This window comes from Aythya fuligula, chromosome 3 (genome assembly GCF_009819795.1).
Source record: "Aythya fuligula isolate bAytFul2 chromosome 3, bAytFul2.pri, whole genome shotgun sequence".
Classification (NCBI taxonomy): domain Eukaryota; kingdom Metazoa; phylum Chordata; class Aves; order Anseriformes; family Anatidae; genus Aythya; species Aythya fuligula.
Window position 1 is genome coordinate 42,602,360 of NC_045561.1, and position 14,588 is coordinate 42,616,947.

General features: G+C 36.8%; 1 protein-coding gene across 1 annotated transcript in view; it reads left to right on the forward strand.

Annotated features, from left to right (window-relative positions):
- The window catches only part of GALNT2 (polypeptide N-acetylgalactosaminyltransferase 2), a 92,450-nt gene that overhangs the window by 61,372 nt on the left and 16,490 nt on the right, over positions 1–14,588 (forward strand). The window contains exons 7-10 of the mRNA XM_032184000.1: positions 841–962; positions 6,843–6,930; positions 10,671–10,758; positions 11,850–11,953. Of these exons, the coding sequence (XP_032039891.1) occupies positions 841–962; positions 6,843–6,930; positions 10,671–10,758; positions 11,850–11,953 (402 nt within the window). The remainder of the gene's footprint in view (positions 1–840; positions 963–6,842; positions 6,931–10,670; positions 10,759–11,849; positions 11,954–14,588) is intronic.

A 14,588-nucleotide genomic window follows, 5' to 3' on the forward strand; every position in this document is an offset into this window, starting at 1 on the left:
AGGAAATAAGAGGGAAAGGAGAAAAAGGAACAGGGCGAATCAGTGAGGGAGGTCTGTATAAATGAGACGTAGAGAAGAGAAGAATCTTTTGATTTCATCAGATGCTTTCTCTTAAATCTTCTCAGGGTTAAGATTTTAAAACCACAACAAAAAATCCAAAACAGACGAACAAGTGAGTTGCAAGAAACACAGGACAGACAGAAAGGGGCTGGGTAAAAGGCTCCTAAACATGAATTAAACAAGTGTGGCTATTTCTGGAAGAAGTTGACAGAAGGATGGACAGACTGTTTCTGAGAACTTTTAAAATGGGGAGGTGGGGGGAGCGCAAAAAGGCGGTTAGGATAAGTTGATATTTTTTGCAGTTCTATTATGCTTTCATAAAGGCAGGAGTACTTTTAATTCACCCAGTAGTAATCCTTCAATAAATAAATAAATAAAATCAAAGTGGTACTATATCCTGTTGTGGATTTGGGGGAGGGCAGATTTGTTTTCGGTACTGATGTTGAGTAAATGAATCAGCATTAATGCCGTTTACTGTAATGTAGATCCAGTTGCACTTGTATATTACTTTTATTTTTGAAAAGGCACTCAAATTCTTTTGTTTAAATAAGATTAGAACCTGTAGACTAGAGTGCAATAGTTAAAGTTGCAGGCTTTTTATTCTGAGATCTTTTCACTGAAATGTTAACCAGCATCTTGTTTTTATAGTGGAACTTGTGTGTTTATGTCCTGAGTTATAGTAATTTAATTCATGATCATCTTGAAATGCAATTGTTTGTCTTTCTGCTGTTGATTGTTTTCCTCCAGAATCTACAGACTTTTTTTTTCTTTACTTTGCAGGCTTGATGCGCTCTCGTGTCAGAGGAGCAGATGCAGCCCAAGCAAAAGTACTGACCTTCCTGGATAGTCACTGTGAATGCAATGAGCACTGGCTGGAACCACTTTTGGAAAGAGTAGCTGAGGTTAGTAAAGTTCTTCTAAAGTAATTTCCTGAAGGAGTAGCTTTTAAATTTTAAAGCCATCTGGTTTATACTACATTAATTTTATGCATTTTTGTAAGGAGGCTTTTTCTCTGAAGTAAGATGATGGAGATGATCGGAGGTTCTGTGATTAAAACCCACTTTTTGTTCATTTAATCTGTGAACATAGGAACATAAAATGTGAATATTTATTATTACCTTTAAAAGCAATTCAAATATATGCTTCTTTTGTTCTTTAGGGACCTTCTCAGTAAGTGTTGAAAATCTTTAGAGCAAAGCATAGTTCTCCTCAACCAATATCATCTCAATGTAATTCAGTTTACCTGAATATTTATGCCTCATTAAGATTCAGTGTGATAATGGGAAAGAGGTTGAACTGTGAAACGAAAATTCTCATGGAAATTAACAGGGACCATGGGCTCTCAGCTTTTGTGAAAACGATGCTTTGCCGGTGTCCCAGAAAAGCTATTGACAGAACTGAGAGTGAAAGTACGCTGTTTTCTCCAGGGATTGGTTACCCATGTTAACTTACTCCGGAGGAACTCTACTGAAGTAGAAAGCGAATCATGTGTGATTCCAGGAAATGTTGGGGGATGCTCAAATGAAAAAAAAAAAAAGCTTTTTCCATAATTGCATTTTCTTTTAATTTAACATATCTTAGTCTGGAAAGGCTTTCCTTCAAAGTGATCCTGGTCAAAATGGTTCTACTTAGCTACTCTGTCTTGTTAATGCCAAGTTCCTTGCTTATTCTCCATATGCTCTCCTTTGCATTTCCTCCAAAAGAGAGGGGGAGGAAGAAGCCGTGTCCTCAATATGCCAATGGGGAAACCAGTCATCATCAACTGATAACTTCTCTTATTCTGTTTTTCTGCAAAGCTTTACAGTGCATTCAAGAAATACTGTAAATTGCCTAAGACTTATCAGCATTTAAAATCCTGTTTTGGAGGAGAAATAACTAATCAGCTCAAACCTGGATGCTAAAGTACCTGCAGCCCACAGAGCCCTTGAGCATGAGCAACATAACACTTTGCTCTATTTTTGTGACTATGTAGAATGTTACAGCCCTGGAAGGGTAGTTTCTGTGTAATTATTAACCAGGAAAGTGAACTTCAAGGCATTAAATACATCTCAGAAGGAAGCGAAGAATGCTTGTTGCTAAAGCACTAGCTTGATTCTAGGATGTGGGAACTGTTCTCAAGCCGGTTTGTGTAATTTGTTTGAATCATCTACCTGTTTGAGAAATTTGAAAAGAAAGGTAGTTTTGGTCAATAAAGCCCTGCTTTTAGCAAGACAAATATTTTGCCGTTTACCCTCGTTCTTCTCTGGTATTTTTTTCAGGGTATACTCAATTTAGGCTTCTGAAACTGATATGGGATATGAAAAAGTGTTACCTTTTTGTCATAACTGAATGTAAAACCTCCCATTAAGTGGCTGACAGGTTAATGAAGATCTGGCATTACATGCAGTGTAATTGATGGGAGAAATAGCTGCATATTTTGCTTTGTGCTGCAGTTACTTCTAGAAGTACATGAATGATTAGATCCTTCAAAACTTGCTCCTTATAATTGTCACCCTGATGCATACTAGTTGTGTGCCTCAGAATAGCTTTCAGCTGTATGAATAGAGTTTTCCATTCTTAAAAGCTTGATGTGTTGTTAAATAACTGGAATTCCACATCATTTATTTTACTTTTATCTGGGAGGATTCCCAAGCAGCAGGTATGGAGTTTGTTAAAGGTGCCTTTAAGTGCTCTGCTGGTTCAAATAATTAGGGCACACATGTATAGGGCTTGCACATAGTATAGTTATTTTAAATGGGTTGATTTTTGCTCACAGTGCAGATGGTGTTACTTGATGTTAATAGCATTTTCGTAATGGTCTTGGTGACAAGAAGCTGAATAGATTCGAACTTCCTTTCCTTTCTAGCCTCAAAGGTAGCTTTTTTGGGTTAGAGTTACTAAACATCAATGCAGCATTTTCTGATGCTCTGCTACATCTATTCTGTGTGTGGTGGGAGGGTTGCTTTTTCCTTCAGTTTCAGAATTGCCCACTTGATATTTAATTCTGTGGGAGCTTTAGGGGCCTAATTGGGTGTTTTAAAATATAAAAATTATAGCATCCAGAAACAGTTTAAATGGAATCAGTTCTACAATATACTATCTAACATGCTGTAACTCCCTTTGAAAGCTGTGTGTTTGACCTCTTATGTGTGTAAGGAGGATGTGAGGCCTTGAGATCCTCTCTTCTATTGAAGGATGATCCATCCCAGAGTGTTCTTCTTTGAGGTGGCTTCCTAGGTAGAATGTCCTTGTTTGTTGGCCATGCTTGCCTACTGTTCCTGGAGGGATTTGACAGTGCTAGGGATTTCCTTCAGCAATTTGAGCAAAGGCTTAAGGCAATAAAATTGTACACACAAACTGAATATTTTAGCAGTCAGAATGTACAGATACCCTTGTAAACTGGAGCTGGTATGCTTTCTCCCACCTTGCTCCCTACTGCAGAGAGGTTTTCTGTCTAAATGCATTTTGTCTTCTAGGGCAGTGTGTGTGTTGATTAGGGGAGCTTAAACAAGGAATCAGTGGAGCTTAACCAACAGATTTATCCCCAAATATCAATAATAATCAAGAGTACCCATTATCTTGAAAACGTTGGTAATTACTAGGTTATTTTATGGATGTTTTACAACTTCGCTTTTTCCTTTTTCTATTATTAAGCTCTTTGTTCTAGTCTTATAATATCAGTTACAGGAAAAAGGGAGTTTCTGGAGCAGAACTAAACTAATCTGTTTTCATAGCACAACTGATCCTGCATCACTTTTGACAATATTTTTAAACAAAAGATCTTAAAATGGTTAAGGAACTAGAATTAAAAAATAAGACATGTATTCCTTTCTCATATCTGTCTCAGATTCTGTGACCTTGAATGAGTTACTTTTAACTGGCGTATTGCTGAAAGGAAAATATTTAGATTTTTCTCTTAAGACTGTTGTGAAATTTAATCTTTGAAGTGTTTTAAGATTTTTTGGGTACTGAGTTGGGGGGAGGGGGAAGCAATACATGCAGAATTGTGAGGATAATTTCCCAAGGTTTATGAGAATAATATCTAATAGTAGCCTAACTCTCTAGAGCATACATAACCTTCTTATGAAATATTAAAATGAAACAGTCTGCTACAAATTTCCAGTCACTAGAGATTTGCAGTGTTCACAGGCTATTTCTTTCCATTATCCTCACATAGAAGCACAAGATTTTCCAATTGTGTTCCATTATCAATTTAACAGGAGCAGTTGCTTTCTAGTATTTTAAGTGGATGGTTTTGAACTCCATGTACTTTGGAGACTTGCAAGGTCTTTTTAGCAGTTTCTGCATTAACAACTTTGCAGTGCCCTGCAAAATGTCACCTTAAGGATGTGCAAGTATTTTGTCCACTTTGCTGCTGAACAAATCTATCACTTCAAATTGTGGAAGGAACAGCATGTTCCCAGGCCCAGAAAGTGGTGGTTGTACATCAAACTGAATGGTTGCAACCTGGGTGTTTGTGTGTCAGGGAAATAACTTAATATGTTACTTAAGCTTACAGTGCCGCAAGTGGTGCTCTTGTGCTGATATTGATAGAATTAATCAGATAAACAGTAATGGCCTGAGGAAATCCTGAATGTGTAGAGACAATGTGCTACCTGCTTATTCAGCCTTATGGAGGCATAGTGGAGATAAACCTGAATCCTAACTTAAGATCTGCCTAATGTGACAGATGATAGCTTAGGCAGTTCTTACTACCAGGTTCAGCTCTGTGAACCATTTGAGAAAATACAGATTTTTTTGCGAGAAATGATTGTTAGAGATGGACACAAATGTATAAACCACATCAGTTTCAGCTAAGGAAAGAACAAGAAAGATACAAATGTGAAATGACCCTTTCTCTTTCATGCTGGTGGGTGTATTGCGAATACAGGATAGGCTGGGTAACTTCTTTAGAAGATATCGTTGGTCTTTAAAGAAAGAAGATTTTTAGCTTTATTGCTGTGTGTAGAATATCTAAAATAAGATCACGGGTACACCTGAAGTGCTTTATTGGTGTAGGAGGACACAGAGTTTTGTAGTCCAGGTGCAATAAATCATAGTTGCCTCCCAGGTAGAACACTGTTAGTAAACCCATATGCTTGTCATCTTAAACACATAGACTTGGGGCTACAGCTAACAGAAATGTGAGCTGAAGATGTGATCAGCAGCAGAATGGAAGAGGCTGGTCATCTTTGTCTGTGTTACAAGTTTGTTTTAGACCTAGCTAATTAATACTTAGTGGAAGGCCTGTTTACAATTTGTGTTACATTCCTCGCAAAGATGTACTCTTGGTCCATATGGTATAGCTGAATTGATCCTTAAAAGAAATGTGGAATCAATAACAAGCCATCAGCTGTTGGTTGTGTTGTCAGCCAAAAGCCTAACTCAGATTCTCCTTTTGGCTAATACAGAAAGTAAATGATTTTTTGCATACAGAATGACCTGGTATATGCCAGCTATGAAGTTTTGGATTGCTAAAATTAGTACAGATTTGGTAGTTAAGAATCAATAAATGAAAATGTGTTTTTAATGATCTTATTGGACTAACCTAAGAGTTTGACTAAAGGAGTTGCTTTTTAGTTAGCTCTTGTTATGAGCTCAGACTGTTCTACTAGCTTCTAGTACTGACCTATTGTGTATAATACTGGATGAATAAGGGGGAAGTATTGTTGAACCACTGCTCAGAATACATGTATTGTTTGAAGACACTTCTGCGTACATACATAAAATGGAGACGTTGAGGTTGGTATTTTTTAACAATGAGAACAGATTCTCTGTAACAGAGTTACCAAAATACCCCATGTTTATTTAAAGCATTTTTATATTCACAGAGTTGGTGATAATACTGTTCAGAAGGTGCCTGTACTCTCTGAATTGTGCTAAATCTTGGCGCTCAAAGTTCTATTTTGATCCCAAACTATGTGTTTGATCAAAAGCAGCTATGCTTCAGTGTCTAAATGTAAATCCTTTTTTTTTTTTTTTTTTAAGAGGTACTTCATGGAGAGGAATTGGTTTAACTATGATACTGTGTTTCTAATATTAGACGAGTCCCTTCTAGAGTACAGATATCTTATTGTCCTGATGGATGATGCATGTGGAATTGCTGGAAAGATGTTTTTCCCTTAAAAACTATTTTGACAAACACATGAGCTAAGGTAATTAACATTGCTCGGAATAGTGTGTGAGACCATGCTCAGACAGAGGAATGCGGCATCCGTGCCACTGGAATCTTGGCTGCCAGAGATTAATAGCATTCATTAGTTTAAGAGGTGCTTTTTGCTTTTTCTTTTTTTTAAGAGGTGTCCGACTGTGAAGTGTGATTCTTTTTCTAGTGTGAAACGGGTTATCATTAACCTAAGACTTATCTGATTGTAGAAAGGCCTAAATGTTCCTTAAAGGTTGAAGTAATAAGACTGCAGTACTCTGTGTGGCCAGATATTTGCTGTGAAAGTATTACCTGGATAGTTCTTCTCTTTGAGCCAGTTTGAAAAATAGGAATGGAAGTGCTCTTTGCTCTCTTGCCTTTTGAAGTATGAGTTTGCTTCAAGAGCAAGCCAGAAGAGGGGGGTTTACTTGCCCATAAGTTAGCCTAGAATGCAGAGTGGATTCTCATCTATATAGTCTGGTTCATTTTCTCTGAAGCAAGGGTGAGCAGTACTACTCAGAGTCAGAAGCTGAAATAGGGGAAAAGCTGGGGGAGAAGTGCTGATGAGATGTTGCACAGTTCTGTAGGATTTCATCCTGAATGAATCTTTGTATATTGATTTCATTATTTCAATATCACTTTCTAATATTTATTTTAGGACAAGACCAGAGTTGTGTCTCCTATTATTGATGTAATTAATATGGACAACTTCCAGTACGTGGGGGCGTCAGCTGATTTAAAAGGCGGTATGTACCTGTACTGGAATACAAATACAAAATAAAAAGCATCAAGAATCAAAACTCATAATCACTGCAGTTGTGGAATGGGCTGTTAACATACTGCTCTTCCCTTTTACTTTTCTAGCTTAATTTCTAGATGTCAGTTATTTCTCTAGGCTTGGGTTTTAATTGGCCTTACTGTCTTCTACTTTAAAACAGTTCATTTTTGTTATACGAATTCTTCTAAGTTTATGCTGCCTTTTACTAATGTGCAAGAGTCACTCCAATGTTTGTAGCGCTGTGCATGTGTCAGAAGCAGCTTATGACCAGAGCTTATGATTCTGTTTTTAGATAAGACAGGCCTTAATTGCTCTGTAGTTTAGAAGTCCATCAGCAATGCAGTGCCTATGAGTTTTTTCAAGATGCTGGTTTGCTTAATTAAATGCTTCTGAAAAAGCAGAAAGCTTTGGAATGTGCTTAAAAAAAATAAACGTTTTTGTTAGTGATGATCTGTAATTGTGAGGAGCGTAAAATGTGACCTTAAATTTTGTAGTGTTTATACCTTTACTGTTACAAAACTTCCTGGTAAATTCATTTTAGAAATGTTACAGTTTCACTGTCTGGTTAGTGTAAACTGTTGACAGGAAACAAAAAGCTTTGTGAAGCCCTGTAAAAACAAATTCTTCCTCTCCTTTTCTGAAGGAGGGAGGGCAACCACATGCTAAAATCCTTATTCATTACAAGTTCTTTTAAAGTTTTTTTCACTGTTAGCAGGAATCTAACATCGAAAATAGCTGTCTCCACCTCCTCCCCCCAATTGTTCCTGCAACCCTGGAAAGTATTGTCTGCATAACAGATATAAGATGAGCCACAATATAGAAATTGCATGGTGCTGTTCCCACGTTGTTTCAGCTTTTTCTGAATGGGCTCTCTAGAGTGGGGAAGGCAAAATCAATTTCAGGCCCGTTCTGCCTGTGACATCCAAGTCCAGATCTGGCCACCAAGTGTTCGTTCCAGTAAACCCAAATGAAAGTAATATTTGCATAATGTTGCATATGCTTCAAGTTCCAGTCATGACCTGGAGGTGGGAGTTTCTATATCCTTTTAATTAATGTTCTGAAAGACTGCCTACAGTGGATATATTCACAATATGCTAATATATAATACTATGCTATTATCTGTGTGCCAGCTTTATTAAAACCTTAAGGCTTTTACCCAATCTACTCATTATACAGCAAGTATGGAAATCTCTATACCATTATGTGGCTCTTATTGTTGTCTGCAGTGGGAGGAGGAGTTTTCATTGAAACCTTTGATTGGTTCCTGTGGGGTTCATGCTCTTTAATTCTTCCCAACTGAAGTGGGAGAGAATTGAGAGATCATTTTACTTCTTACTGCTTTTCATGCTTCATCTATGGATCTGTTTCCCATTTTTTTCCTTAGTGCTCGTTTTCTCCCATCATACACAATAGAAGTAGATTCTTTAAAGCGCATTGAGCCTCTGTACTACCGTACTGGGGAGTGAGAAGCTGCCTTTTAACAACACATTTTTCACATAGCAATATCTAAATACTATTTGGGGTATGTTGAAGTGTGAATAATATATTCCCTTTCAGTTCCCAAAGGACAGATGAGCGCGTAAGGGGTGCTATAGCATTTTTGGCATCACAGGACACTTTCAATGGGGCCAAATCTAAACATGGAAATCAAACCATGCTTTCAACCTTAGAGTATCTGTGTGGCTGAAGCATGGAGAGCTGAGACAGCTGGGACAGCATTTGTGCCTGGTCTGTTTTGCAAAAGACTTAATCACCCAAGACAAGCCATCCAGCAAATTCTACAGAGGACAGGGCTGAAATAATTCTGAAGTCTGGCCGCTTCTAGATCCATGCACTTTGTATTACAAATTTGTTTTGGAGGGGAGAAGGCTTGTAAAACTGTTTACACCCTGAGAAGCACTTTAATTACTGAAATAAACTGTAGTTAACTGAGATCTAATAATTTAGGTTGTGCCTATCATGCAATTTACCCATGATAGAATTTCATACTGGATATGCACTTGTGTTTAAATTGTGTTTAAAAATACTCCTTTTACAAAGTTACTGATACTATCTCATTGAGTGCAGTTTTTTCCCAGACTCAGTGAAAATGGAGACGGAAAAAACATTTTCATGGGTAGACAATTTATACACTTGTTCAGAGTTAGCAACACAGTGCTGTGTTCCAAAAGAGACCCCTTGTGTTCACTAGGGTGTACGTAACACTATCTCTACCACTTGTGCCGGAGAACAGTAGGGTTTTTTCAGGTTTTCCCAGATGCAAGTAATTTTGCTGGGTATGTATGATGAAATGAGACTTTTTAACTGCATGGAAAGATTGGAGTTCATTTTTGTTTTCAAGCTGAAGGCTTTGCATTGCTATCAATTGTATCCATTTTACTGTTTTGCTACTTGGAGTTTTGGAGTATTTAGATGGTCTTTCATTTTTACAGCGCAACATATTATGAAGCGCTCAAACTTGTAGAGGAAGACTCGGCATACATGTTGTAAAGACTGTTTAGGATAACTTCTGTATTGTGTGCATGAGACATAAGTATTGTGGGAGTTGAGAACTAAACTTTCATTTCAAACTCTCCACCTCAGTCTTTACCATGTGCATTTATTGGTGCAGACAAACAGCCTGTAGGACTATAATTTTTGTCTGTTTAGCTAATTTTTTCCCACTTCCCCAGAAAGTAATTGCTTTATCTTTATGCTAGAGAAAGAAAACTATTGACATCTGTGCAACAGAAATCTGGAAATCATTCATTACATTACCTCATAGGATCTAAATGCTTTTGGCAGCAGGCAGTCTGTATAAGGCTGATTTGCTAGGCATATTGGGAGAGTGCTGTGTAGCCTTTGTAGTTTTTTGGTAGAGGTTCATGCTTAATGGTCTACCCCAGATCAAAAATAGTTAGTGTTTCCTGTAGTAGGGTCGTCTTATACTTGTTGTGTTTCTTGTATCGTTGCCTAAAGGAAGGTGTTTTAAACTGTTGGCAGGTAGAAAGCCGCTGGAGGTGACCTATTGGTCTTGTTTGTACTGGTGATCTTTTTTTCTGTTCTTAACTCATAAAAGGTCCAGACCTTCTCCTGCTGTGCATGCAGACACATGTACCTGCATAAGAAGAGTAAGATTTCTGGCTCTCCAGCACTTATCCTGGGTTTAAACATGCTGTATTTAGGAGCATGCAGTAGAAAAGGATGAACTTAAAAGAATGTTAGTAAGAGAAGTGGGAGCTACGTAATCTGTTGCAACCTTTGTGATAGAGAACTGCTGCTGATAGAGAGGAGTACTGAGAAGTTTGTGTAAGCATAAATGTGAGCGTAGACTTGAAATGTAATTGTACAGTAAGAACTGTTGAGAGCAATTGTAATGGGATGAAGATTCTCGTATGATATTCAATATGACTTATGCATGAATCCAGTATCTCATATTTAAGGCTTATACTTTCTCATTTGTCGAGTGGGTTCCTTACTTTGTGTAATAGATGGCAACAAGAGAAATCATTTTTTATATTTCAGGTTTGATTTTTTATTGTCCAACTTCTTTACCTTTTATCCAGTCTTCTCCTCATTTGTTTTCTACCCATAAGGTTGTACAAATTAAAATTTTTAACGTAAATTTCAGTTCCAAGTGGTTTGGGTCAATATTATGTTACTACAACTTGAATGATGACCACCGTCTTTTTAATATCCTACTTAATCTCTATCATTTTCTTCTTAAAGGTTTTGACTGGAACCTGGTGTTCAAATGGGATTACATGACACCAGAACAAAGAAGAGCACGGCAAGGAAACCCAGTTGCTCCCATAAAGTGCGTCTGTCCCACTTTTTCTCCCTTTGATAGATAATGTTTTCATTTGTTTGAGTAAAAGAAACTTACTGATCCATCTTCATGGGACTCTGTTCCTGTCAGAGCTCTTCATTGCAAATGGATTAGTGTTGGTTAGTTTATCTGATGATTTAAATACACAATAAATCATGTAGAGTGTTCCATTGCTTCAGGACATTAGAAGAACATAGCTTGAAGCAGAGTGTACCTCTAAGACTGTTCATGTAGCTATTACTTTTGTGTATGTTGTGTTTTCAAAACAGATTAAAGCTAATATTTCCAGTTTGGGAGGTTCAAATGGAAACACTACGTTGCTAATTATAAACTCTAATACTGAAAAACAGACACTGTCTGTAGTGTAGAATTTGCATCCTTTGTTTTCCCATAAGAAAGAAAAAAATATTAAGTCAACTTCCTCGTCTGTGTCGTTTTACTTTAAATGACGTGCAATGAGATATAGCAACCATATATTTGCAATTATACTTGAAATAGATTTAAAAATAGAAATGGATTCAGGACCAAGTAGTTGGTGATTAAACAAAGCTAGAACTCATTTTCTCAGTCTAAAAAGGAATCTTTTCCATAGCTTTCAGGAATATGGAAACGTCATTCATATTTGTGTAGCCTTCTGAGACTCTCAAATAAATTGATTATTAAAAAACAACACCAACAAACAAAATAGACCACCGACTGTTAGATTATTTTACTTTAACAAAAACTAGATATCAAACGTATCATTTTGTGTTTAAATTGTATACGTTTTGACAGCTTGAAATATAGCATCAGTTTCAATACTTTATTGTTGGCACATATTCCCAGTCTTTAAATAGACATCTTGGGAGCCAAATGGAAATTTGGAAATTGACTCAGAAGCTGAATGGTGGTCGTAGTTCTGTACCTGTTGTAGAAATGTTGTATGATGGTATGCAGACAAACTTTGAAGTGATAGATGTAAACATAGTTGCCTTTGAAAACATTATAGTTTTTTTTCAAGGATGTATTAAACTTGAGATGCAAATAGATACCTCCCAGTTCATGGTTCTATAAGTATTTAATTTTTCTTGTCTGTTTAGGACACCCATGATAGCTGGCGGGTTGTTTGTGATGGATAAATCCTATTTTGAAGAACTAGGAAAGTATGACATGATGATGGATGTTTGGGGTGGAGAAAACTTAGGTAAGTATATCACTTACCAGTGGATCACTTTTGAAAGAAAGCACCTTTCAACTTTTGTCTTTACTGTCATGGATTCATGGTCTTTGTGGTTTTGTGTGGAGAGGATTAAGAAACAGAGTTAAAACTTCAGGTGCATTACTGGCAAAACCCAAAAGGTTTACATCAGCAAAAGACTTAAAACAGGTAGGAATTGTAAATTACGTATGAGGAAATGCAAGTATTTGCTCACTGCACAATAAAAAAAAAAAAAAAGAATGAAAGTTGGCATGCAAAAAACAACCTTCAGGATGTAGATAGGAAATTAATTCCAAAAATGATACCTTGTTTTGAAAGTCATATCATTTTCTAATGTTTTAGATTAAAAAATGGTATTTAAATGCTGACAACTTTTTGATATTTAAGATGCTGAAACTTAATGACAAGCAGAATGTAGGAGATCATGGGTTTAATGTACTTACATACACTTTAAGAAATCAATCGAAACTTAGCTAACCGAAGAATGGTCTATTATTTATCATTGATCCTACTATATTGCTTGGCATCTAACCTTCGTGTTTTATACCTGTATTTTAGCCCAACAAAATAATTATGATTGAGAAAGCATTTTTGCTGTAATTCCTTGTTTTCACATGTTAGAGTGAGTAGGATTTAGGGGAAGAAGGAGGAGGGGCCAAGAGAACTTGCACATCAAGCATTGCTTCTTTGACATTGTGGTTAGATTTAGCATTAGTAGGGTTCTCTGGCTTTTTGCGTAGCAGTATTGTGGAATGACTTTTTTCAGCTAAGACTTTTAATACTTGTATTAAAAGTGATTTACGAGGAGCCAAACTCTGCAGCTTCTCAAGACTTGCAGTATGTCATTCTATTTTCGAGGTAGAGATGCATCTCAGACAAGTTAAATAAGTGTGTTTTAGGACCAGTTCTAAGGATTAAAACTTCTCTATTGCATGTGCAATCTACAAAATCCTAAAATTCCTTGAACTTGCGTAAAGAACTTGAAGGCTGGAAGATAACATCCTTATGGTCTGCTGTCTGACCTTCCTGGGCAGTACTCAAATATTTGCACATTCTGAACAATTACTTTCTATTTCTATTCCCCACCCCCCATTTTGGCTGCATGTGACTAAGTTGTAGGAGTTAGAACATTGTAACTGTTCTTTGCTTTTTAAAACATCCTGGAAAGTCATTGGATAAGCTTACTACAGCAATACTTGCATTCTCTGAGAACCTCTTTTGCCACTAAAGCACTTAAATATTTGATTAGCTGTAAACATGTACTTGAGTGACTGAGTTTTTCCTGAAAATTTAACAGCTGCTTGTATGCTTTGATAATTGAGGACATGATAGCAGTAAAAGGCACAAGCAACAGCTCGTTACTCTAGGTGGAAAGTCTGCATGCAAAAAGCTGTTTGCTTCTGCTGCATTCTGTTCCCCCTTCTCCTACCATGGGAGGAAGGAGATGGAGACTTTGGGGTGCCTTTTCTCTGCTGCTTGAAAAAGCAAAGTCAGACAGGAGACAGCTAATTGTTCATAGCTGCAAGATTAACAGAAGGTGTGTAAAAATTGCATGGTGTATTATTTAATTAGCAAGAAATTACATATGCCAGATAGTGGAAATCTGTGATGTGCAGTTTAGTATCTAATATGCCCACTTGTATGGCCTCTTCATTCTCCAGAATATCTCTCGATCAGCCTCTAGATGCTACATGCAGGTGATCTGCTAGGTGGACTTGCAAAATGAGTTTAAACATATTTATACTTTGTAAAACTTAGCATTTTTCCTTCAGGCATGTACAAAGCACTTAAGATCTCTTTTTCATGTTAGTGTGGGTTCAACTTTACCAATTCCAAGATGGGCTTCCAGTATTTTGCCTACAGTCCATAAATTAGCCAAATGATTGTTTTTATCATGAAGAGATGGTGTGTTTTCACATTGTTTCCAAATTTGACTGATTACATATGCTTGTTGTATAAGACGGATCAAGGTTTGTTCAGTGTTGTGTTGAGTTATAGGTCTATGTTCTGCGCATTTATGGAAGGAGAACTAATCAAATGACAAAGCATTAACATACACAGTAGAGGAAGCTATGAATAATGAAAAAAAATTAACACACAAGGCATTTCTAAACTACATCTGGAATAGTTTTTCAGCACCTACATCTGGGTCACGATCAGATCATTAATGAAGATGTTAGTGATGTGTTGGTTTAAATGTTCAAAAGTAATCATTTTAAAAAAAAAAAAGGCCTTTAAGTATATTGCGTTGACCTTTATTTTTATCCAGAATCTCCCTTCACTTGAGAGGGATATACTTCCCAATACTTAATGAAGCTTAATACTAGATTTCTGAGCATTTAGCCTGCATTTGTTAGTCTAATGCAAAAGTGTTTGTCTTTGGTCAGATTTTGCTGTTATCTTACACTAAGCAACATCCCAGCCTCACTGCATGTAACAAACTCTCACATTAGACTGATCACTGTCTGAACTTTCAAGCAAAACTCCAGGAATTATAAAACTCCATAAATTATGCTTCAAAGTGATATAAGAAAATTATTACTTCTCTGCTTTCACAATTTCAGCACAGTGGGATCAAATTTGAGCTGGATAGGGGAAAGTCTGAAGTCTTCTCTGTGTA